This window comes from Ptychodera flava, chromosome 8 (assembly GCF_041260155.1).
Source record: "Ptychodera flava strain L36383 chromosome 8, AS_Pfla_20210202, whole genome shotgun sequence".
In the NCBI taxonomy this organism is placed as follows: domain Eukaryota; kingdom Metazoa; phylum Hemichordata; class Enteropneusta; family Ptychoderidae; genus Ptychodera; species Ptychodera flava.
This window is the reverse complement of record NC_091935.1, coordinates 26453818-26480915: the sequence shown is the minus strand read 5'-3', so window position 1 is coordinate 26480915 and position 27098 is coordinate 26453818. Positions and strand designations below refer to the sequence as shown.

Sequence of the window (27098 nt, the reverse complement as noted above, 5' to 3'; positions counted from 1 at the left end):
AAATATTGATGGTGCCCGAGTCGCAGCCGAGATCAGTACTATAGGCCAGGTGTAATCAAGCTATTTCCATCAGAGATTCTGATGAAGTCTTTCAGCTAATTGAAGATGTACACACGGAAGATTACTGGACATCCACATCTTCATAATTGTAACCTGCCTTTCCTTTCCGTTACATATGACACTCGTCATCGTAATTCAGCATGCGACTTCCAATTGGTAACTGCATATGTGCATACTTGGGGCCTACGCGCACGCGGGAAATTAAATATCGTAAACGAGATGAACCGATAGTCGCCCTTATAATTCACGCTGAATATACTCCCAAAATTTAGAGGTTGTCTGCGGCACTACGTACGTGCCCAAAGTTTATATTGAAACAGCAGTGCCGGGCCTATTTAAACTCCTGACTTTTTTTAAACACTTTGATGGCGCTGTTCGGCTAGGTAATCAATCGTATGAATCGTGAATAGGTGTCATTGAAGGACGTCCAGTCCTAGCATATCAGATTCACTACACAACACGTACACCGCCGAACGGATATTACACTCACTCTGCGGTACAGCGCACAGACCCAACCTGGAACTATACAGATGAAACCGCCCAAGGTACGTATATTACATTTGAAAAGACTGACTCCAAATCCACATAGGTCATATCGTCGTGGCGAAAAATTCACCGAAACACTGGTTTTGACAAAACTGAGGAGATGACAACTTTCGATCCCCGTGTCCCGCGCTGCCCTTTGATTGCTATGCACCTTGACGGCCCTGAACCCATTGATAGACGAGCAGTCACTTCACAGGGTAGGGCCGAAGCGTGGCCCGCACGGATACGAACAAAGCGTAGGTCGTGGCAACAATAGGACAGGCATGCTGGACGGGGACATCAATTGACAGTGGGCCGCAATGAATCGTACATCATGGGTAAATTTAGGCAATGATCAAATCGAGCGAACAAAAATAATCAAGAAAACAGTTTCGATCTATCTGGCATTATTTACCCGGTCCTGACAGTCGAGTACTGCAGTAGCCGAAAGTTCGTAAGGTGGGTAATGACTTGGTGATAATCACGATCCACGAGATCTTTCAGTAAAACAAAACAACGCGCCGATCTTATATGCAGTTCGTGTCCTGAAGTGTCAAGCGCTGGTACGGTGTCAATAGACAAGCCGCGCACAGTCGCGCGCGTCCATTGAACATAGAAAGTAAACTTACTGAAAGACAGCAGTTTTCAAAATGGATGTAATCGCATAAGCGTGATTTCACCAGCAACTCGACAGTTCCCCGCATGTGTCTGCTCGTTATTGCTAAACGCGGTACATGACTCCACTACAGCATTTACTTATTGATTTAGCTGCGATGGTGTAGCCCGCGGCTTTCTCCAACCAAAAATATGTCCACTGCTGTTGCCAGCCTACACATGAACACTGTGTACCTAATAGCTACGCACCGTTCGAATGGCTCAAATTTTGACCTGTGGTTTACGAGAGGTGGAGAGCGCACTGTACACGGTCCTGAAATTGAGTACGTCGCGATTTGTCTGAATATAATCGCCGACAGGTCAAGTTGAGTGCTTACTTTCTAATCAAAACACCAACAGGAAATACTCACGTCATTAAGGCTATAGCGTCGCGAGCGATTTCATTCATGTCGTGAAGTATACCAGTTTGGCCAACAGCTGCCCACATTTCATATTGTAAATCGGGTGAAGATCATGTATTGTCGTGAGAAAGCTTATACGTATAATTCTTCTCGTTCATGGTAGTTTAGGTGCAATTTCATTTCGATTATTTAATATTAAAAAGCCCAAGGCAATGAATAAACAGTCCATATGTGTGACGGAACAGCACAACAATACAGCATGAGTTACAAAATCTCCCCACACTTGCTCTTTTTATCCAGTAGCCATGTGCATTTCGTTTTGTTACCATGGCAACATTCAGTCTTCCGCTACTGAACTGTGCGCAACTTTTCAAACAACTTGATTCCTGATCATTCCGGGATACCCTACCCAGTCATTGTCACCACAGAGCACATACACACCAATGTGAAGCTTCTTCATTGCAGGCTCTCATCACCAGAACAAGAACAAATCTAAGACTATGTGCTTGAAAAACAACAATTTTTCCCCCTGAAATTTTTCTACTGCTCACTATTCCTATACCCGGATGGACCATGAGAACTTTCCTGGGTAGATCACAAATGAGAAAACATGTGAAATTTATTTGAAAATACTCAATTTTGCAGGAATGTTCACATCTATTGAAAAAGGAGAAAAAGTCAAATTCTGATTGGGAATGTTGGATGCTTGTGCACTCCTAAAATTATATATGTTGTATCACAGAAAGTAAGATTAAAGTGTGTCAATTTACCAAGGCCCTCTCCCCCTCCAAGATGTAATGGTATATCCTAAAGGTTATATTGCCTGAAGGCTAGGTGATAATTTGTTCAAAAATTGTTACAACTTTGACAAATAGTTTCATGATGTTACAGTAAATAGCTTGGCACTTTGTTTACATGGCACTTCTCCTCAAAAGAGTTTGAGTTTTGTAAATCCCTTAAAATTATTACCTAATAGCTTTGATGGATCTAGGTGATCAGAACTGTTATTGGCAAACTTATGACATCAGATTCCCAAAGTTTACTCACATGTCACAGCCAAGGTCATTGGTCATGGTGTGTTACTGACAGTAAAACCATAAAACACCTGATTGTAAAATTCAGGTTTATAGGGTCATTTACAACAGGTTAGAAAAAAAAGACAAAGTCTACCAGAGCTTAACCCTTTGAGTGCCGTAATTTTTCCGACCAAAATTTTAGTGCAGCAACATTTTACCAACTTTTATGAATAATTCGGTAATTTTTTGATAATTTTGAACCAAATCGACATTACATTTCATTTGCTACAAGCTTTTATAAAAATTTTGGCAAAAGTCGGAAAAAAAATTGACTATGGTACACTTTATAAAGGTGACAAAAATTGAATTTTCTGCTCAAAGGGTTAAATGTTCCTCTCTTAAATGCTGTTTATGACAACTGACAGAAATAAAAGCAATCAACATCTTCAAATTTTCCACCCTAATATTTCTAGTATCAGCAAACACAAGTAAAACATAAATTGTTTAGAGTCTTATTATGCTTTTGAAAATTAATGTATAAATTATCAATTCCCTGTTCTATTCAGTTTCAACATCCATGTACGAAAATTGCATAAAACCAGATATCAACCACATCAGTTTGAAGAACCTCACTTTTTTACTCTGAAGGAAAATCAGAGTAGGCTAGGCTGCCTTGGATCGAGGAAAAAAAGGGAGAATGGAAATTTGTTTCCATTGAAACTGATCAGCCTTCTTTTTTTCAGACGGAAAACAGGCATGATAATATAAGCAGTCAACTTCTTAGTGTTTTGTAGTCATTGAAATTCTTAAAACATAATGCGTCCATTAAAGATTCACAAACGCGTGTAGTTGCTGTCTTGTTGCTGGTAGGCAATGGTATCAAAGTAGTACCGCTCAGAATTTATTCATACTCCCATTGCAGTTAGAATGCATAAATTAGTCCATTGAGGTGTCAGTACATGTGACATCAATAAATTAACATATATTCTGCATGTAACTATATAGAAAGACAATTTTTTAAAAAATGACAAAGCAGCTTTAGTGAGGCAAATGCCACCAATGATAGTCAAAGCTTCTTTATTGAGGAAGTGAGTACATGCAAACAGCACAACCACAGGGCCATAAGGCATTATAGCTATAGTAAATGAATTTGTGCATATTGTATGGATTATTTTTAGGGGTCTATATCAATTTTCAGTGGAACACACTCAGCCACACAGTTTTTCTTCTGTTGCAATAGTTCACACTTTAGTAGGTCATGAGTGTCTTACAAAGTGTGCAGCTACTTGTTTTACATTGTCATCTTGGCAGACTTTGGGTGTTGGTCGGGAATAATGGCATGCCCCAATGATACTGCTCTACTATGATGTCTATAGTCATAGAAGAATGTGGCTCTTCTTCTTCTGTGAACTTCTGTGAACTTCCTATACATCTCCACAGGTTAGACTGACACCATTTTATTGTTGGTAGGTTCAGGACTATGGGGAAGTGATCGAGGCTTACACTTGAATATCATTTAGAATTCAAGTACTGTAAAATGGGGGGATCTTTTATTCTAATCATTAAGGCACAATGCACCTGAGTCACAAACAGAAGTTTAAAATCTCAAACTTTTGCAATACCTATTTGGTCTGCACTTGTAGGGGCTCATTTTAAAGCTTACAGAATAAACAAAGTTTTCAAAGGCTTATTTTGGTGAAAATTGAAACTTTATTTTTCCCCATAGTGCATAGTTTTGACACATGGATGGCGGCCATTTTGACTTTCAAGTTTCTGGAAATTTTGGGTAATTTGATTCCATTGCATCAAAGTTTGCACTATGACCCCTAATTTTCAGTTTTGATTTTTGAAAGAGACTGGTTGAAAGTTTCCTCGGAATTTTTCAGCAAAATTTAAAAAAAACAATTTCAATTTGAGGCACATACTAATTAAGCCTTGTGCCAATCAATTGTGAATTTTATATCAGTGAGAAGAACGCATCAAAGTACATTCATGAGACAATATTTCTGCAACAGTTCACACTAATCTAATTTTTGGCTGTGGTATAAGTAAATTTTCTTAATGTCTTCCCTAAAGTATGTTAAAATGCATTGTGTGTTGTGTGCAATATGTTATTTTTCACGTATGAATTTAAGTTTAAACACAATATACCAGCCAATGTGTGACTTGGAGTATGAAAGAAATGGGCAACACCTGTACAACTTTGTTGGTTATGATGAAAGTTAACAGGAAATCATACAGCCAGTGAAATGAAATTTGATGTGGATTAAGGAAGTGAAATTTTGAAGCAGAAATTTCATCTGAAAAAATGCTCGGAAAATTACGGCATACTGATATTTTTAGACACACGGAATCTTTTTCTCAGATGCCTACTATAGTCACTGAAACGAAAACTTGAATTTTCAGATAAGCAATGACTGTTAATGTTAGTATTTGCTTGCACTGAAGTGAAAGTTGATGTACATTACTCTAAAATGTAAAATATTATACTCTCTGTAAAATTGGGAATCAATTATGAGTATTGAATTTCATTGTAAAATATATAAGTCCGAAGAATAGTTTGATTTGAGTTGCGGAGGCAGATCATACAATTCTTTCATCAATCTTCAAAGCTTTTTTACCTGTAACTTCGCATGTGTGCCCCAGTATTTTTGTTGTATTTATGTATGGTAAAGCTCCTTGTTCTATCAAATGCCTATGTTTGTGTTCAACTAGTCCAAACATGTATAGCCATGTAAGTTTGAAGTTTAATTTTCAATGTTGATGACTGCATGAATTTTACATTTAGTTATAGTCGTTTTCCCAATAGATCACCCAATAGGGACAATCAGCAGAATGTTTACTCTTGATTACAAATGGGAAAATGAAGTTCTGCTTTGCAAGACATACACGTACATGTATGTCTAGACATTTATAATTCAATTAATGAAGTCTTGGATCTAGGTATACCCAGTAATGTACTACGGGCAAGAATTAACAGTATAGCCCCAATGAATATCTCACAAACCTCATTTTATATATTTTAATTCTCACTGTCAGAAACGGCATAATTTTTTTTTTCCTTCAAATGTATAAACACCTTTATCTGCACAGGAAAGATGGGGGCGCAAACCTGAACCAAGAATGTACACAACTACCTATAAGTATCCATTGATTAATTCTTATCTTGAAAGGGTTTGCCACAGGATATGGGAGTGCCCTGATAATGGTATGACCTTTGAACTTTAGTGATGAAATCGGTTCACAGTGGGAAAGTAATTATCGTAAAGGTCATGACCTGTAATGGAAATTGCAACTTTTAATGATCAGGTGATTGTGAAGTTCTGTATCTGAAAATCACAAATTGTTTGTCAAGGAAAAGACTAAAATATGCTACCAGGTAGAGACTCCGTTCAACTGTTTTTCCTTTTCTCAAGGAAATAACTAAAACAGTACCATCAGGGTAAGTTGTTCAACTGTTTTTGACATTGTTGTCATTTGTTCTGTGCTTCTCACTGGTGGCCTTCACCAAATGTTTGTTTTGCAAACATTGAATTTGATACAAGGTCCCTGAGGTGGATAAATATCCACTTACTGATGTGTGTGCTTAAAAGGTGAAGATATTTTGGTCAACGGTTAATGCCCTTTGACCCTTTCAAGGTGGATACACCTCTGTTTTACTTTGCTTGGTATATGCCTTGTTAATCCTTCCCCTCTCCCCTCCCCACCACTGCACTTACACAGAACACTCTGGGTAAAAGTGTTGACTTTGTACCTGTAAACGACATTGGCCTTTGACATTGGATCACATCATTAGTTTGACAAAAACGACATGAGGGACTGTTTAATACATTCAAACAAAATATTTTAAATTGTGAAGGCATTATTATTTTTACAATATTGCATTGGCTGTACTCACTACATGTGACTACGATATTAAATTTTTGTGCAGTGGTGACTGGATTTCACAATTAAATGCAAAAGTAAAAACTCAGTTGCAACAGAAAGTAAAGTACGGTATCGTCATGTAGTCTGGGAGCTATACTGTTTCCAACCCAATGCTGCCACATGACATATGTTTATACCATTATCTCGTAAAAGTCCTAACATACATTGAAATAATCTGTACTCATTTCATGATAATGCAAAATATATTTTTTAAATGTACAAATCCTTTCTGTTAAAATCTTGGCCTAGAAATAACATATGTTCATCATGCAAGGCTGACTAATAGCTTTATTCAGTCTCATTGAAATTGTCACTTTCATCGTATTGGATCAATGTAAATATCAATATATTCCAAACAAAAAAATCATCTAGGTTATTGATTTTTTGGCCAGTCAATTGTTTAGATGATCTTATTCAGTAAAAAAATCATGATAAATATATATGCTTGAATAGAATGACCTTCCGAATAAGTTTCAAAATGTAACATGCACAATGTATGAATTTCATAAATTCCTGTAGCATGGATATTGTTCATATACTGATATCGCGTAACAGCTGATCTATTTTGTCGAAAGCTGTAAGTCTTTTCCGCATGACTAAACACTCACGAGAGTTTCACGTCATTTGGTTCTTGATAACTGACATATCACAGTCCTGCTGTTGTAGATTTCACAGAGTAATCTACGTCAGGCGTAGGTATTGCCATCTGTGGACATAAATAACACCATGCACATTTCTCTCAGGCTTAAATTCTTTCGCTTTCTCTTGGAGAGAAGAACATTTCAGATCTGTTGAATATTTACTCTCTGACACTGCCAGTTCCCTGTGAAGATCTCGGTCCATCTTCATCATTGAAAATAATTGAGGATTGGGCCAAACCATTATGGAGAAAGGGACGAACTGTAAATATAGTTTTAAAAATTTAAATTTCATACTGTACTTCACAAGAGGAAATTTCCATTCATCTCTGACAAGTACAAGTGAACCTGAATGTGTTAAATTAATTTGAAGATTTTTAATTGTGCAGGAAAATCGTCACACTAAAAACTGGAATGGGATATCACAGTGAGAAATGATACAATGTAACTGCATGTAATAACTGCCTTTTACACATTTAATACCGACAGTACATGTATGTGGCAGTGGCGTACCCCACACTTTGAGGTTAAGCATTCCAAGACATTTCCTTTCCACATTGAATTGTCAATTCTCATTAACTTTATTGGCTGGGAGTTGGTATGTAGATCATCATGTACTCTGTGCCGTCAACAGTATTCTAGGAATCAAGCTCTGGTTTCCCTATTCCAGCACAATGTGGTCTATGCTGTTTTCACTTGATATATACATGTATTAAGAAGTAGACGTCTAACATCCCATCTTGGAGACAATATTGACAAAATGCTTGCGGCAAAATGCTTTCAACATAAATGCAATCAAATTCAAGGAAAAATTTAAGTTAAAATCCCGAGGCTTTGTCACAATATTGTGTACCATATTAGATGAGTCATAACAATAATCCTAAAAAGATATTCTTTATACATAATTTTTATTTTCACACTCAGAAATATAGTTATCACCTGATTTTGGTATTTTCTGTGAAATCTTAATTTATACATTAATAAATAAATATGTCCGTTTCAAATTTCTCTAATTGCAATATGCACTGTCACTTGTACAGCCATGTTGTGTATCTGGGTTTAAAGGTTCATGGAAGGTCTGTGTGGCGTACTTAAACTATCGTTTACATGTTTGTGTTTGTCATGTTTCTATATAATTAGTGGTTGTTGTACAGACATGTAAAATTACGGCCAAACAGATCATGCCCACATTTTGAAATCTTGTCTGAGAAGTTTTGACAACTTGAGCACCACTTAATCACCTTTTCAGTGTATGAACAATTTGTAGGTCATATTTGAAACCATATGGTGAGGTTGGGTTTATTCCAGCTAGGTACAGTGAATTTCTGAAATTATACGCTTTGTATGAATAAACTGTTGAAACGAGCAGCTGAGACCATACAGTGAAATACAGTTTCCAAACAGACTTGTATAAACATTTGTACATTAGGATCAAAAGCAGTTAAATAATTGTTTTGAACTGTAATGAAACACATACACGTACTTGCAATGCTAAAGTTTAGCTGAGCTGTAGTGTAAAGTTGATAAATAGATATGCATTTCTGAATGGTTGCTCATGTAGTTCACAATTTTTTTTTCCTTATTCAATGAATACTCTATACTTTCATTCCAATTTTCAAGTATCAAGATATGTGACAAAGATAAACAGGCAAATTTAAATTTTAGGTTTAGAAAACTGAGACAAACCCTCTCTGGACAAAATCTGCAGGCTGCAGCTTTCACATCTGATTACATTGTATATGGCCACTAGTCGTGTTATTTTCTGAACGTGATCAATTTACCATTACACACATCATTTTTCAGTCAGAGCTATCAAAAGAGGTATCGGTTCACCGGGACATCTGCAGAGTAGGTATTGTATGATTGGTTTATGGTGTCATATTCCTTTGTTTATTATATTACAAATAATTGAAATTTTGGTAAAATGGCACATTCGTCATCACTGAAATATCATGTAAGAGAAAGCATTGTATGCGAGGGTAACTTTAGACTCGACTAGAATTAATGAGATGAATTCTTAATTTGTGATCCATTTAAATTACAGTACTAAATTAAAAAGTACTTGTTAAAAAAGTTACTGCCGTCTCCGCCTATTCTCCTGTTCTGCGGTGTTTTATCATCCTCAAAAGCATAAAATCAATAAGTAAAATTGGAGTTGAAAAATACCTCTCCTTAGTAAATTACTGTCCCATTTGTTAAGCTCACAAGTTACCTCCAGCCAGTATCATGTCAGGTAACAAAGTTCCTGATGACATCTCAATATATTGCACTGTCAATTTTTTCCCCTCATACCAATCTTAATTACCCTCCCCCATTTGAATCAATAAAAGAACCATTTTTGTTAAACCTTAAACCAACCCCTCCCCCCCAAAAAAAAAAAAAAAAACAAAAAAAACCAACATTTTAAAAGTCAAGGGAGCAGGATTTTGATCCGGTATAGTTTTGGGTATAATCACCAGGCTCAGCTCATGTTTATTTTTAAAATCAATGAAAGGTGTTTTACATATCTGAAGGCTACATTTGCGTATGTAGAAAGAGAAAATTTAGCATGAATGTCATTGTAAAATGGAATTTTTTCTGAAGCCAAGAGCTGTACAGTTTACATGTATATACCTTTAACCTTGTCAAGGTATTACAAGCAGTGTAAAAGTGTACTCAGGAACAGTAAATGGAATTTTATGGTGAAAGAATGCTGACGTTTTGAACTTTTTGAAATTCTTTAAGGAGTCTTGAGTGTCTGTTTATTAGTTTCAATAACAGTGTTAGGACAAGGTTAAAACCAGTCAGGTGGATTAACATACAAGTAATGCTTTAAAAAGAGAAAAATGGTTGAGAAAGACCAAAAACTGATAGTCACTCTATCCCAATCAATGAAGCATGATTCCAAGACCCAGTCAAACCCTCAACCAATCAACTGCCCCACCCCCTTCCTATATATCCAGAAGGGAAGAACTTTGCAGTCAGTTGAAAATGATATGGTCTCATCAAAGTCAAGTCAGAAAAGATACAAGTCATACACTGTGAAGTGAGTATATTAAGGCAAAAAAAATAATAGGTTTGTTTCTGGTCATTGACATGTGGCAAAAATGATGCGCCAACGCAATTTTTTTTTTCAATTTTTTTAAATTTTTGATGGAATTTGATACGTTTTCCCCTTTTTTCCATAGGGGCAAATGAAAAACAGTAAGAAAAAGACTTAACATGCACACTTTGAAATTCATGCGTGCGATGACCAGAAACGTCCAGCTTTTAACTGAACCCTTTTCATTGTCTAATCTTCAGCATGATTCATTGTCATTTATTGATTGCTTGTACCTACCGTATGTATATATCTAAACAAAGGAAAGGGGATATGGAGTTTAATGGTTGACTTACACTGGTTAAGGTCAATTCCAATCTAATCTCATCTTCCCATTCCTGGAGGCTGTTTCACAATTTTATCTCTGCACACTGTAACATATCTAGAAACTTCAAAAGCAACATCACTGTGTGTTTCTGTTCAGCATTTACAGTACTCAGTAAACAGAAAATGGAAACTCCACTTTTACTGAATTCATGTAGGCTGTCTGAAAATTTGAAAACTCTTAATTTGCAAATGAAAAAATCTGAAATCCCTCAATGTTTTTTGAGTGAGTGTTGTGAAACCTCAGTCTTATTGAACGCTCTAGCAAGCTATAGTGTATCACAGAATGGTGTCATGTGACCATTGACAAAATATCTTGTAAATAATATCTAAAGACATTACAGTACACGCCCATCTTAAGACCTGGCCAGCCAGTGAGTCACGACGTATCGGGTATTGTCTGTCATTGTATTCAACCAAGTGGTTATTGCATGAGTAGCACTTTAGGATAATGGTTGACCCATTTATTTCAACATATCTGAGATACCACAGTTTGATGTCTGTTTGATCTAAAGACCAAGTGAAGAAAGACAGAGTGGATTGACAATCACCATGTTTTTTCAAATTCCCAATGGCAGTGTGTGTTAAAATGACTGCAGTGCTTCTGAAAAAATTCCACTCAGCTCTGCAAAACCATAAGTGTACCACCCCGAGTTCTTTACCAGTCAAGTTTTGTCAAAGAAAAGTATAGGGAAGACTACACAAAATTTGGTGAGTAAAAGAATTTGGACTGTTCCCCTCCATCCCTGTTAAGGTTTGGGCCAATTAAACCATGATAGTGGGGTTTTGGCGGGTGAGAGGTGGCACAAATTAGCAGGGATGAATTTTAAATCTTTATATGTTTCTACTCTGAGAGACTTGGATTTTGTCCAAATATACCCTTGATGAAATATGGCAATGCAAATGTTAATCTTTTTTATGTAAATTTAAAGTTGTCTTCATTTGTTTAGTGTATTTGAAGTTCATCTAAACAACATTACCAAGCTCAGAGTAAATTTAATTCATTCTTAGGGTCATGTATGGTGCCAGGGGATGCAAGTTGAAGTTATTAAGCTATCAAAACACTTCTCATTGAAGACAAAAAATCATCACTAAAATTGTTTGAGGATGACACAACCTTTTTTCTGTTCCCTCTCCTTAATGGTGAGCCTAGACCAACTGCTGACAAATTATTATTGACAATTGTAAATGAATATAGATGAAAAGTAATATTTTAAAATTTAGTATAAACATTTTATGAAATTCAAATTGAATACCAATTGGTATTCAAATTGAATACCAATCAAAAGAGACGCTTCAAACTGTAAGTTGAAAGAAAATGACAAATGGCAGTATAAGTACCCAGTAGCTACAGCTGATGCAAAAGTTGATAAATCGTCGGCTTACACACAATTGATGACAGACACTTTACATTCATCCATGGAAATATTTTGTGAGTATAGTAGTTGTCTACAAGCTGGCATGTGCTGCATGGACTCGTCAGTTTTCTTTCATAATGTAAAATCTCACAAGCTTAAATTAAACACAGATGGCAAACTGTTCTTGTGTAATCGATCAGTTTATCAGATAATTGATAATTTTAATAAGATGGTAGCGATTAGCCAAGTGATCAGGGATACATCAGAGATAAATAAACAGGATTGATGAAACCCAGAGTTTATTGTTAAGCAGTAAACTCCTGAGGGCATCATTAGAAATTGAGAATTGTATAGGCCTGCCATATATGGGATATATATTACAGGAGAATATACGTAAGTTTTATTGTTGATGAAAGTGAATCGAGCGTAAAAAACATAAGGCTCCAAATGGTTGATAGCCATCAGAAATAGTCAACTGTATCAAGGACGATAAAATCTTTCTACAAAGGGAAAAATTAATTTGGCATTTTAAATCCAAATTTTACTCCCTAAAGATTTGTTGAATTGAAGCTTGAACTAGGTCACTGCAAGTGTGGGGACAGCTGCATGCTTTTATGGAATTACATTTTAATGGCATGGAGCTACTTTGCCTGGAAACGGCAATAATGAGTCTTATCGCAATATGTGCTACAGCTTGCTGTATTGTCCATATGGTTAGGTACATAGTAATAAATGAAGGGAGTTAAGGCTGAAAATTCTAAAAATTCAACTACCATTATTCTGATTTTGGATTAGTGTACATGTAAACTCTATTTCATTGTTAATTTCATTTCTTAATTTTACAAAATGACATGATAATGTAATTACCCCTTGTGTGTGATTGTCATTCAAGGAGCGTAACGAGACATTTAACTTTGACATTTCATTTTTGGTGTAGAAATTCATTCAGAAAATATTAATCTAGATAGTTCAATGCATTATTCTAACTCTGTTTCAGTCATTTTTTTTCTAAACTCTGAAAGATTTGTTATTCTCTGGTAAAATTGTTGATTTCCTTATCAAATTACATGTATTGTGCGTGAAAAATACTCAAGCCATAGCCACATTGTACTATCTTTCCAAATAGGGTAACATTGTAATATATAGTTGATATGTTGTATCTGTTAATTGATTTTATTCACCATTTTCAAAAAGTAATTTGGGCTGTACTAAATCTAGTTTAAAAATTTTTATTTATGGCCTATAAGTCTCATAAAGGCCATCTTGCCCTATATGTATATACTTAGCCATTGAGTACATGTATGTGGAACAAAATGAATATTCATATGTGCACAATTACACATAATGGTATTGCAAGGTCACATGGTACAATAGGGTACCTGACCTCGCCTATTGTTGACTGTGTCCCTGTTTCACCTATCAATTTCAACCAGCTTTCAGTCTAAATTTTCACTTTCCAACTGGTTTTGATGATGTTTTCATTGGCTCTTATGGAAATTTAAACCCAAATCCATACTCGTTATTATTTTAAGCTGATTGAACTGCAACCCGATGGCAGCTAAGGCCTGTACTGGTTAAATTAAGTGTATCATCACAGAAACTCTGTACTGCATTTCCCACAACCTGTTATTTAGAACTAATTTTCAGTCACTCTATAGCATTGTGTCAGCCACCGATATCGCTCTTATCTGAAATGGTTTTTTCTACATGATATCTGCATTAAAATGTCACTTTTCCCAGCTCTTTGATCACACATGACTAGCAAACACCCAACTCATAATCAGCTGAGTGTAGCAATTATCTCAGCCATGAAGTATTTTCAAGGTATTTATATCGCCATTATCAATGATCGAACACACCCTGCAATGTGACAAGGCCACCAGGTGACACAATAATGGTATCAATTTCACCTGCGTTGATCGAGGTTCTTGACTGCATCAATGAGGATCAGGCATTGCTATCATTGCTTTTAAAAAAATATTCACATGGTGAGCATTTAGTATCTTTTAATATATTTAAAATTCAAATCATATGTAAATCAGAAATGAATTAATTTTCCATGACTCTGAAGGCCAGTAGTCATTTTGAAATATAAAAATTACTTAAAGGGAGACTGTTGTCAGAACTCTGCTCAAAGGAACCCCTACAATCGATGTATATACGCTGTATCTAGGGTATGTTTGCTATTGATGAAAGTTAGAATATATGTTTGTTAACAATGAATATTGTAAAATTTAAATGTTGCGGTTATGTTGATGTTATGCATCTAAATATCATGCATGAAATACATTGTTTGTATCAAAACAAGAAAGTCACACACGCGCAGTTCTGATGACACTGCAATTAGAGCCTCCTTTTAAAGTAGCAAGTTAGTGAGAAGTTTTCATTCCTAAAGCATTTGAACCTACACTGAATAAAAAAAATGATAAATTAATTCACTTCCCTTTTTGACAAAGTCACATAGGGTCACATTTTGTGCCAAATATAAAAATGACATGACATCAGAACTTTGAGTGTGGACTGAATGTCCATGGTCATTGCAGTATGCCTGGCCAGTCTAGAAAATCTATACACATACTCTGTACATATGTATTGTCTCTCTAACAGAACAGCTAGTACTGAGGCATGCATACAGACAAATTAAATTATGGTGAAGACTCACTGTGTATGTCCAGTAGTCATAAATATTCTGAGGTCAGCAGAGAAACTGAGGTTTTTCATTACTGTGAAATGAGTTGCATGCCCACAAATGTGGATTATAAACACTGATACTGCTTTCATATTGAAGGCAAAGTTCAAACCTTTATTAGAAATATACCAGCTGATGCCATTACCAATACTCAAGCACACACTGATGTTTTAAATCATATGCTAGGATAGGCATTCAACTTTTTTCAAAGTAGGTCAAAAATGAAATCACAAAAGGGAGATAGGTTTGCCAAGTACATGCTCGATAGGAATCCTTAAAAGCCAGATGCATTTATGACCCGCGAGAAGTACAGGGGTCAAGATGTGGATTTCAATCCATTCATGATGTCTTTTTTTGAAGGGCTACCACCAAGAGGTGGTACAAGTGGCGGAGAATAAAGGAATTTGGGATTGAGTGTTAAAACAAGAAATTACCTCAGGCTTTTCAGGTCTTTTGTGTAGAACAGTGGTGCTGAACAAGGACATAACAATTTATGAGGTGTTTGCTATTTGCTTCTGCTGCATACAAAAAATACTACAAAACTTTGAGACAAGATTACATGTAAGTTGGTAGACTTCTCAAAATGAGTTTACTTGCTAGGTAGGGCAAGGTGAATGTCTCAAGGTAATTCCTGCACGTACGTCATTTGAAGTATAGACATCCTGTGCCTTTGATATGAGATGTCAGGAGATTTGCATGAATTGATGTAATGTGATAGTGGATGGGGTTGTTGACCCTCTACTACTGTGGAAATACTGGGTGAATGTAAACAAGGTGTCAGAAATGTCCAGGTGATGGAAAGCTCCGTGTCAAATATTACTGTACAATATACATTTGGCATGTCAAAGCTGCTAGTATGAAGACAGAAAGTCATGTGTTTATTAAAGTATACAAATTGGATAATTAGCTTCTTTTTTCACAGCAAGCAGAATACTAGGTATTTCAGTTTGCAAAAAACAAAACTAGTAAAAAGTCATCAAATGTTATAGCTACAGGCCCTTTAAACCAAGGTGTGGATTTGAGTATATATGTCTACTCTATCTATATTCCAGTAGAAGCTGTTACAACAGTATGTCAAGAAGAAGAAATAACAGCATTTATTCCAATAAGGATCCATAAACGTGGCATATATGTTCGGAAATACATTGTATTATATAAAAAAATATTAATAAGTTAATACATGTAATTTAAAAGCTTACGGTAATTTTTAAAGTGTAGTAAACTAATAAAGTTTTGAAACCATATACTGTAGTGTAGTATGCAAGCCCTACAATTTGCTTGCTTGACCCACAGTTGCCTATTAATCAGACATACACTGAGGGTGATCCTGACCTAGTATGCAATGGTGGTTTTCTATTTAGCTTCTCCATGGAAAAAGTCATCTTTCATTAGTTTTGGTCACGGTGGCCGAGTTCCAGAAGAAGTGTCCAGGAGAAACCACTTAGAGTAAATGGACCAGTCAATTGATTTAATGTGTGAAAAATGTGTACTGGGAGAGATAAAAATTGAAATCCCCCCTCTTGAGAACCATCACCACCCCATCATCCAAACAATACATAATTTATCGACATCCCCAGTGGACCACAATTACCAGATTAGTGTGTAGCTGTTGTCTGGCTAATCAAATGAAGGTACTGATCTGTTTGGATATCAGATAGCGCATCACAGATACCAGTTGTGGATTGTTTTGCATTCCCTATCTGTGCACATATGGCAAGTTTAAAAAATATACAAGCTCAAGGCATTCTTGAAGTTCCCGATGCCAACAATACTTCTAAACACACTGAAGTTATCATGGTTATATATATTTTCGGGTTAAGGTCTTTCCCACAGGCTTTAAAGTCTTCATGAGGAATTTTTGCGGTCTGTTTTCTCTCCTTTTTTTCCATCCTGTAATTATTTATCACCCCTCACCAAAACATTTGCAGTTCATAACCTCTTGTGAAGCCTTGTGTAGAGATTAAGTGATTTACTGTGGATGGCCAAGAAAAAAGTGGTGGCTTGGGGCGATCAAGATAATTCAGGGTTGTTGAGATTAGAGTATTAAAAGATAGTTTGTTTGCCTTGTACATTGCAAATACATGGACACAAGTACATACAAGTTTTATGCAAGATTACACAGATTATAAAGTTTAACTTAAAGGTCAGGGTGTTTTCTAGTTTTTCAGTACTCCCCAGTGTTTCAGCAAAAGAATTAACCCCCCTTGTTGGTAAAAATTGGAATGAGTGAGGACCTTAACCCTTTGAGTGCCAAAGCCAATTTTTGTCACATTTATAAAATATAGCCCAGTCAATGTTTTTCAGATTTTAACCAAAGTTTTGACAAAAAACTGTAGCCAATGAAATGTGATGTCCAGTTGATCCAAAATTATCATTACAGAAAAATTAATAAAATTCGTAAAATGTTGCACTAAAATTTTGAAGGGAAAAATTACAGCACTCAAAGGGTTTAAGCATATATGGTCACTTTATTTTCCGTGGAAACATTGGCTCCAGTGCACTTCAGATACATGTATGACATGAAATCATTGATTCAAGATGCATAATTAAAGATGGGTAGACATCAAAGATGACAATACATCAACACAAATCAGAATGAATTAGAAAAGCACTTTGTTTGAAATATTATATTACTTCAAAATTATTGCTTTTCCAATTCAATGGTTCTAAATTTCCAGCAAAAGCACCTGGGTACACACAGAGTGTTCAGATTTGTTTTCAAATCCTTAGCAAATTATGTCATTGATCAATGGCCAAGGAAAGGGAGAAATTCAAAGGTTTACATCCGTCTACATGTATGGATGGGGAAAATCCAAACAAGTAAAGTTGTGTTATTACTGAAGGTTACTGTTCAAAATTACTGAATAGCCAGTCAGTTTAAGTCTGGTATCCAGCTTAAAATGAAAATACTGGCACACATATATACATGTATGTAGGTTGAGCTAACATTTCCGAGATTTTTACTTATTCATGTATTTTCCTTTCATTTTATTTCAGATTATGTGAGGAATAACTGCTCTCATCAAACAAGATGAAGCCAATACATCTATACATCCATGTTTTGATAATTTTCACTGATTTATGCAAATCAGCAGGTAAGTTACAACAACCTTTGATAGTCAATTGTACGTTGGTGGTTTGTGTTCAAGTGTATATAAGACCGCGGTACAGGTTGAACGTCAGCTAGTCCAAACATTTGGCTTTGCGAATACCAGCTCGTGATAAACTGAGTGTAAACAATAGCTTGATCATGGATTATTTCCTTGGTATATTCTATTTAGGCAATTGATACTATAAATGTGCAATATACTGACTGCAATGCTACAACAATAGACCCTTCATGTATTTCCGACGGTCTGTGCCATGTACACCGTGCCAATTTGGAATAAAATCCAAATATCATTCAAAATTCCAGTGCAGTTGGGTCTTGTGCAAGCTAGTATACAATAATGACACAAATGTTATATTTTTATCAACATTGTTCATAGATAATAAATTTATTAATAATTTAAAGCAATTTTCAAACTGTTGTTATGGCTCATAATGGTATGTGTTGTAAGCATCGTATATATTCCACCGACTTTGGTACATGTCGTGGATAATCAGTAATAAAGTTTGCCCTCTACAGTTTGAAGTATATTTTGTAGGACATAGTACAGTATCTCATTGCATTGCTTACTTTTTCAGTGTACAGCCAACGCTATTATTTTTCCATCAGAGTAAACAATGAAGTCTGAGATGTATTTCATTCAGCTGAAAGGAAATAAATTATCACTATTTAGAAATGTTAAACTTTAAACACTCATTATTCACTCTCAAAGTTCTTCTTTCAAAACAGTACTGTAAGAAATAGAATGATGGCATTGACAATACAATACAAAGATATTTGAGAAGGGCAAGAGTCAGGCTTTTTGTAAAAGGAAATTAATGTGAGGGAGAATGAAGATGGAAAATTCAGTGACAAAAAACATAGTCATAATTTGTTTCCTGAAAAACTGAAATATTAATGAAAGTTTAAAATCTTCACTGAAAATCAGACTGTCATATCGCTGCTGTGACTGAAGTGGCCTTTACAAGCGGCCTTTTGTGAGTTATCCATGATGATAGGGTTACTTCCTAACCTAAAGCTGTTAGTCCTTGTCCTGCAATGTCCCGGATTAATTGTTTTCAATGAGTTACAATGCCAGGGATATCAGATATCAGCAATTCTATCCCCAAAATGGAAATCTTAGATAGCTGGGGTGCACAGTTGGAAAGACTAGCAGTGCTTGGAGCTGCAGGGCTTTACTGTAAGTTCTTGAGTCAGTTTACCAGTTTTATACTTGGGAATATGGTTCAACATTTATTTGTAATACAGTGTAACTTCATTATGAGATGAGTTTAATGCAGTGTACCGTTGTGTGAACGACCAGTTTTTTTGAAAATTATGAATTAACAATTTGCAAATTTGCAAAAAAGTGATATGTAAATGTTGTACATTTAATTGCAAAATTAATGTTCATATATGTATTTTCAGGAATATTGCTGGCTCACATTTTATATATTGCATTTCTTACAATATCCTTTGAAATTTTAGAAGCACAAGTAATTAAGATACCCCATCTTTGTCTCATTCAGCAATGTAAATTTACAAAACATAAATGAAATTTTCTATATTTCATTATCCAATTGCACTTGTACATGTATGTCCCAATCAGATAAAGTGTGTTTTAGATAAAAAATTGAATAATTATCATTATTTTTGACTCCTACTTAGCCAGGGTGTCAGGTTATGAGTAATGTTTTGTCTGAGAATTGCTCATTTGTTTTGTATCATTTGCTTTTTGAATAGGGATAACATATGTATATATTGTGGCATACATGTATTTTTTATTTGTTGAATATCATATTGATTGCCTCCTTCATATGTACATGTTGCTAAGTTACAACTTTGTGCAGGATAATAGTTATTTGAATTTCTTTGCACACAGGCTAAAAAAATTTTCAAGCCATCATATTTTGAGTCTATTTATGTGCGGTATTTTCAATTTTCAGAATATGGAGGTAGCCTCCTCTTCATTAATTATTAATTCTTAGTGCATTTATAATTTAGTTTTCCAGATTAACTTAGAAAGTCAGACAGAAATTTGCACTCCAGAGCAATGAAAATCTGGAAAACATAAATTTGCCAAAATTTTAACTAATTAGCACTTTGATTATTAACAAAACAGTTCAAAGTCAAAGTTTTTAATGACACATCATACATAATGATGTACATTGTAATTTCATAATAGGGTTGTCTTTCAATTGTTGATCACATAGGAGGTATAGTTACAATAGTGTCTAGGGAAAAAAGTCGTCGTCATTGCATTACAGTAGTTACCTTGACAACATGAGTAAGGAAGTTCAAAAGTTATATTAATGGTACATAGACAGTTAGCTAGGAATATCACTCATCTGTAACTACAAGATGTCATAAAGTTGATGATGTAATAGATATGAACTTTATAATGAACAAAATATTAACCCCACTAACAACATCAAAATGAGTTTGTACTTTTAAAAGTAAAAAAGAAAATTCCTGAGTCACTAATTCGAGTGCAAAAGTGACATTCAATTACCAAATTTAACTTTACACCCTCTCCCTAAACAGAATATTTTTTGCATTTTTAACATCTGTGACAATCTGAGGTGGTACCCAACAAATGTTTTGTAGTTTCAGAATTTATGTGCATTGTCCAATGGCTGTTGTATTGGCTGTTGCATCAAAACTTGAATGACCAATCAGAAAGATGTCAAAATTCATCAAGCGGTTTAAAGAAAATTCTTTGTTTGCCGTCCTTGGATTTTTCAAAAACCTACCTTCCAGCCAGATCAAAAAACAAACACAGACAAAATACACAAGTGTATCAACAGAAGTAAATTTTTATTTGGTTTCTTTTGAAAAAAAGAATATCTTTATTTGTTATAGTGTTAACATTGTGTTTGTTTTCTTGATTTTTTGTGAAAACCTACCAGCACTCAGACGGCAAACAAAGAATTTTATTTAAAGCGCCTCATGTAGATTTGCATATAACTCTGAATGTATGTTTTTTCTTTCAAGGAATGCCACATTGGTTGAGGGTTCGCAGGGCTGACAGCACCTACACAACATCTATCTGTGAAAATTCACAGGCGATCCTCAGATGTCCCTCCCCAGGCGACACCATGCACATCGTTTCCGCAAACTACGGCCGCACTGATGATCGGACATGTGTCAGGGGGCAGCTGGTCTCTGAAACCAGCTGTATCTCTGACACTTCATTCCACATTATCTATGACAGGTACACGTATATGTCATCATTCGTCCATTTTGATTAGTAATGGTTGCATGGCTTAACGCATTGTCAATTGTTGCCAATTAATATCTTTTCTGCTTGAGCTCTCTCGGAAGTATGTTTACCACTGATGAGTATTAAGAGGTCACTTTGCACAAAGTCATATTGGATGTATCTCTGGTAAACTTATTCAGTTTGGATTATATTGAAATACATGTTGAGAAACAGAAGAATGAATTATCATACATTAATTTTATTTTAAAGTGTGGAAATTCATGAGTTGATCATTCCCAGCATTTGTCAAATCTCAATGAATTAGTTTTACCGTAAATCATCGGTCAGCTAAATATTCTATTGTCTTCCAATTTCTCCAAAATGAGAGCTATTAGATATTAAAAACTTGAGGAAAAAAGTCAGTGGCTCCATGATTTCATATTTTGATATCGATTACACTGTAAATTCCATGACAAGGGGATGCACTGGGATAAGTGCCTGGAAAATCACTACTTTTGAAAAGCCTGACATACGGTTCTACTCCATTTTAATAGGGCCACAGAAGCATTGTGTCATGGTCTCTCTTTGTGGTCAGGGACTGTGGTTGTTCAATACATAGTGTATTTTCTAATTTTCACTGTTTGTATTCACAATGTTTAGATAGTGTAAGCTTGCAGTGTAACATTTTTTGTCAATTCTGAGATGTACTCTCTCAGTATACTTTTGAAATGGCCAAGTGCTTTTAATTGGGAACTTCTATATTAACATGTCAAAACACTGCCACTTGATGGCACTGCTATAAAATCCATCTCAAGATGTGGGTCTATGTGAAAGAGGTTTTCTCTGGGTCCAAAATCCACTGCATGAAAAAATTAAAAGATCATCATGCAATGATCTGAATGTCAATGTGATTGAAAAGAACTGATGAAAGTTGTACCCATCAATATCTGTAGGTGTGAAGGCAGGACCACATGTGTAATCCCAGCCAATAACGGTGTGTTCGGTGACCCTTGCCCTGGCGTTAGAAAGTATCTGGAAGTCAAATATTCCTGTGGTGCACCGCAAGATCAAAGTAAGTGGGAATGAACACCTATTTCAAAATTAACTTTATTTCAAAGATGTTCTTTTGACAGTCACCTTTGCTTGTACAAATTTTGAACAATACTCTGATATATAGAACACATGGAAAAAGGCTGAGACAAAGTGTTTGCTTACACATTCATATTATCAAATTTTAAGGTAGAATGTGCCTCAGAGACAGATATTCAGACTTCCAAATTTCTACAATTCTTTACTGATCTACCACAAGTAGGGCTCATTTTAAAGCTCTTGGAGAAAGAAAAATTTTCAATCTTAATTTCCCGAAAATCCAAAATATAATTTTTTTCCCAAAACGTTAACTCAGGGATTGCAGCCATTTTGAATTTCAAATATCACAATATTTTGGTAAATTTGTTTCTCTAGTTCGAAACTTTGCACGGTGACCCCCGATTTTATTGTTGATTTGGTAAGACAATGGTTGAAAGTTTCATCTAAGAAATTTTGAGCAAAAGTCTTAAGTCTTTCAATTTTGAGGCGCATACTTAACCTTAAATGTCCTCCTCACAAGCCTTTGAGGTGGCAAATGGAAATATATGTAAATTGATGTTTGTGAAATCATGAAAATTTTGCAGTATGTGCATGAGTTTGTGTGTGTGTGTGTGTGTGAGAGAGAGAGAGAGAGAGAGAGAGAGAGACAGACAGACAGACAGACAGACAAAGATATTGTGCAAACCATTTGCAAACCATGAAATTTTGTAAAGTCAACTGTAAACGCTGAATGTGAATGTTAATCTTGTGCTTCGATGTTACATCTAACTGTCCTTGTGTATCTATTTTATCTCTTAAAATTATTTCTTCTCTTTCCTAGCCTTACTATCCTTTCCGCCAGTCCAAAGATAATCCTCTACCAGCTAGTAATCCACACTAACTTTCTGAGTAAGTTTTCCATACTCTTAGCAAAATCTTTTATCTTAATCCTCTGTTGGTTTCTCATATTCTTCCTTTGCATTTTATCAAAAAAGTGCCACTAGGCCTGAAACAAGTTTATAAAACAGCAAAAGTTGCAAACATGTATAATGAAAAAAGCATACTAATAAAGCAATGCAAAGGCCTGGAATGCTGTATAACTTTTATGTGAAATGCCTAAAGCTGCCTTAATCTTAACCAAGAGTTTGTTAACAACAGATCTTGAATTGATATTTAAAAATGAAATACAAAAACAAGAGAAAATTTGTACCAACAGCAAGTGATGCACCTGAAATTCAAAGTACAGTGAGACAGACAACACATATGGGGCCAACCTCAATGGTGCAGACAGGAAGACAAACTACAGATTTGAAGGAAAGGTTAACATACTCTCTCCGTCCAACTACAAAATCTGCTGCTCAGGAGACAACAGTCGTGATGCAGCAAAGTACACAACACAGCACTGTTGCAGGAACGGCTTCTGTTTCATGGGGAACATCAACAACAGATTCAAAATTGGTCACCGAGCAACTAACTGATGAGAGATTGCCCAGTTCAAAGAACCCGTCGGCAACAATTCAATCACAAACCTGGGATGCTCCGTCAACAACGGGTCTATTGCCCAGGCAAACAACAGATGCTGTACAAATGGAAACTTCAATGAAAACAGCGGCAAAACCTACATCTCAACAAACAGGGTACACGTTAACACAGCCAATAACTCTGCCAACAACTGCTACCATACAGGTACAGCCAGAAACGCAGAAGACATCTAGTGTTGCACAGGGCACATTTCAACAAACAGAATTTACAAGAAAACCAGTCACCACGTTATCAACAGTTATGAAACAACCTGGAACAATGGGAACACAAAGTGCCACAGCACAAACAGACAATGAACCGACAACTGTGGAAGGACAACCAGGAATCTCTCATACAACGATGGTTTCACGACCAGGGACCAAGGAATTACCATCAGTTTCTCACTCAGAAACGAAGCAAACAACTGTATTTGGACAACTGCCATCAAGGCAGGTAACATCATCAGAAGAGCCAGACACCCATCAAACAATGGCACCAAAACCAGGGACCGATCAAACTGTAGTCAAACCAGAACCAGAAACTGATGCAAGAACAGAGGCACCAACACCGGAAACAGATCACATAACAATGGCACCACAACCAGAGACCCATCCAACCACAACCAAACCACAACCAGAGATCAGGCAAACAACAGTATTATCCAGATCAAGCACCAATCCAAGAACGATGTCACCACAACCGGGCAATGAGAAAACAACTATAAAACAAGGAGAAACTTTACAATCAACAGCTGCAGGACAAACAATCAACATGAAATCAACAATGGAAAAAACTCTACTTACCAAGGAAACAGATGTTGTAACAAAACCAGAGACAATACAAACAACTAATACAAACCAGTTTACAGTAATATCTTTGACACCAACAACACAGATTGTGACTGAACAGAGAGTGACAGATAAAATACAGTCAGCTCCCAATCTTAGACAAACCACAAGAGTCGAGAGAGGACAAACAACTGTACATGACACTGATCAACCTTCTTCATACAGTCAAACTAAAGGTATCTTATGATTTTCAAAACTGTTTGAAGAACTTAAGTTGCCAGAAATTTATGAATTGTTATGTTGTTCATGGGAAACTAAAACTTTGCAGATATTTTGCTTTTTTAAAGGCAGGACCAAATTACCATTTTGAGGGTTATATACATGAACAGTAATTGTTCCAGAGATGGATAGATTATTTACCTTTATGAGATATATTACATTTATGTATCAGCCTATTATTTGGTTTCTACTTAAAATCTGAAATAATTATGGACAGGAGTAAATTAAGGCTTTGGTAAAGGGACACTACACTTTGCCCTCATCCAGGTTTGTGAAGTTCTCGATCGGCAAGACTGAATCAACACTGTCAATAAGAAACAGTTAAAATACAGATCTACCTTTACTACCAAATTACAACCCAAATCAAATCTGTTTGCATGTTCTTTTTTTCATTACCCTCTTCAAACTATTATCCATCTCTTCCCTATCATACTATGTCTTTAGTATTTGTGCATAAGTGTTGCTTGTAACTAGCTTAGTCTTTGTGTAATACACTGACTTGTGTAATATATCCATGTGCTGCGTTTTCTCTCCAACAGCTACAGCTGCTCCAACTGTCGCTGTCCAGACTACAACAGAACCAGAAAAACCAGCAACCACACATACAACCATTTCCACAATGGAAAGTAGCACAGAGGAATTGGTCGTAACAGTGGAAATGGGCACTGAATCACCTGTCAAACTGACAACAGAACAACAAGTTGCCACCGTAGCAACAACATCAGATGAACTGCCAGCGACAGAAGAGCAACGGTCATCATCCGCAAAGCCAGCTACTGAAGACAACATAACTATGGAAATGCCAGTAACAAGAGAAAATGTACCTGAGTCACCTACACAACCCATTACAGTAGAGCAAGGTGTTACCATGGCAACCACTGAGAGTCATCTTCCCCTGACTCTGCAAATGACCACAGAGTCCCAAGGAGCAGGTCAGACTACAGAAAGCACAGTGACAGGGCAGGGGACAGCAGAAACACCAGCTCATGAGTTTACCACGAGAAGAGACCATATTTCACTTTTGTCCACTTCAAATGGTCTGCCTTATCCTTCATGGGGAACATCGCCAGATGTTGTTACCCAGCGATATACTACCACTCCCCAGCCTACGATTGACACCAACTCACCTGTGAACCTGACACCAAGTAAACCTTACAGGCAAACAACACAATTATATGTGTCCACCAGACACCAATCCTCTGAGACACCACAACTACCAGTGGAGACACCAGAAACACCATTTGGCAATTACCCAACAGTACCATCTGATGCACCAAAGACACCTGCTGAGACAACTAGAACACCAGCTAGGACACTTCAGCCACCCAATGGAACAGTAGAACTGCCGACTGAGACACCAGCACCAACAGCTGAAACACCAGTGTCATCTGTTAAGACACCAGCTGAAACGCCAGCAACATCTGCCAGGACACCAACATCTAAATCACTGACAGGAGCTCAGACACTAGCGCCAACAGTTATAACACCAGTGCAACCAGTCAAAACACCAGGGACACCAACAGCTGAAACACAGACAACAGCAGCGGAGACACTGGCACCAACAACCAGGACACCAGTGCGGCCAATTGAAACATCAGTCACACCTGCAATGACCCCAGCACCAACAGCTGAGAAGCCAGCAACTCCTCATGGGATACCAGTGTCTCCTGCCCAGACACCAGCTGAAAGGCCAACAACCCCAGAAAATAGTCCAACACCACCTGGAGAGACTCAGACACCAGGTGCAACCTCCACCGGAGAACCAGATGAGGATCCTGGACAGCAGTCAACTTCATCTGATCTGCCGTCCATGGCAACAGCAGCCATGGCAACCAAGGATTATGGTGAGACTTCAACACCAGAGAACAGGAGCACCAAGCCCTATCCCAGAATCACTACCAAGAAACTCCCACCTCCAATCACTGACCCAGTTGTGGGCACTACAAAGTCAGAACACCTGTCAACCAGGGAAACAAAGCAGCCAATCATGACCAGTATTACAGAACCAAGGACTAAACAGACCGAGGAACCAATAATAACACCTGTAAGTTCAGGAACACCAATTAAATCTACAGAGCAACCAAAGCCGACTACAGCAACTGGCTCACAGTCATCAGCTACCAACTCTGAAGAGCCAATCAGAAGTTCTGTGTCAGAGCCATCACCAAGTCACACCGAGCACCCGACGACAAAGATTACAAATGCAACAACAGGAAGACGGCAGACATCAACAGCAACAACACAGAGAAGAACAGGTAAACAAAATCATCAAACTATATGTATTTAAGTTACCATTATTCATGACTATTTGAATATTTGTAAGGTATGTCTGTGAGAAAGAAATTGTGTATAAAGAACAGTATGCATGAAATATCAGACAACAGAACCAATTTCTGCAGTTTTTAACAATTAAGAGACATTGAGAAGGTGAGCATACAATACTGACAGAAGTAGCAAAGACAAAACTATACTGAAGTTATGTTTAAGCATCGTATGTCTTTGCACTAATTTCAAAACTGT

General features: G+C 36.5%; 1 protein-coding gene across 7 annotated transcripts in view; it reads left to right on the top strand.

The window, feature by feature from the left end:
- Nucleotides 1-491: 491 nt before the first annotated feature.
- Nucleotides 492-27098, top strand: part of LOC139138909 (latrophilin Cirl-like) — a 43587-nt gene continuing 16980 nt past the window's right edge. For 3 of the 7 annotated variants that reach the window (XM_070707507.1, XM_070707506.1, XM_070707503.1), the window contains exons 1-6: nucleotides 492-605; nucleotides 17630-17727; nucleotides 20715-20934; nucleotides 21876-21994; nucleotides 23207-24535; nucleotides 25118-26833. In XM_070707507.1, the coding sequence (XP_070563608.1) occupies nucleotides 17664-17727; nucleotides 20715-20934; nucleotides 21876-21994; nucleotides 23207-24535; nucleotides 25118-26833 (3448 nt within the window). In that variant the 5' untranslated portion in view covers nucleotides 492-605; nucleotides 17630-17663. Of the gene's footprint in view, nucleotides 606-881; nucleotides 1045-11276; nucleotides 11297-17629; nucleotides 17728-20714; nucleotides 20935-21875; nucleotides 21995-22831; nucleotides 22900-23206; nucleotides 24536-25117; nucleotides 26834-27098 lie in introns of those variants that run through there. The other 4 variants (XM_070707504.1, XM_070707505.1, XM_070707509.1 and 1 more) reach the window with 4 other exon arrangements.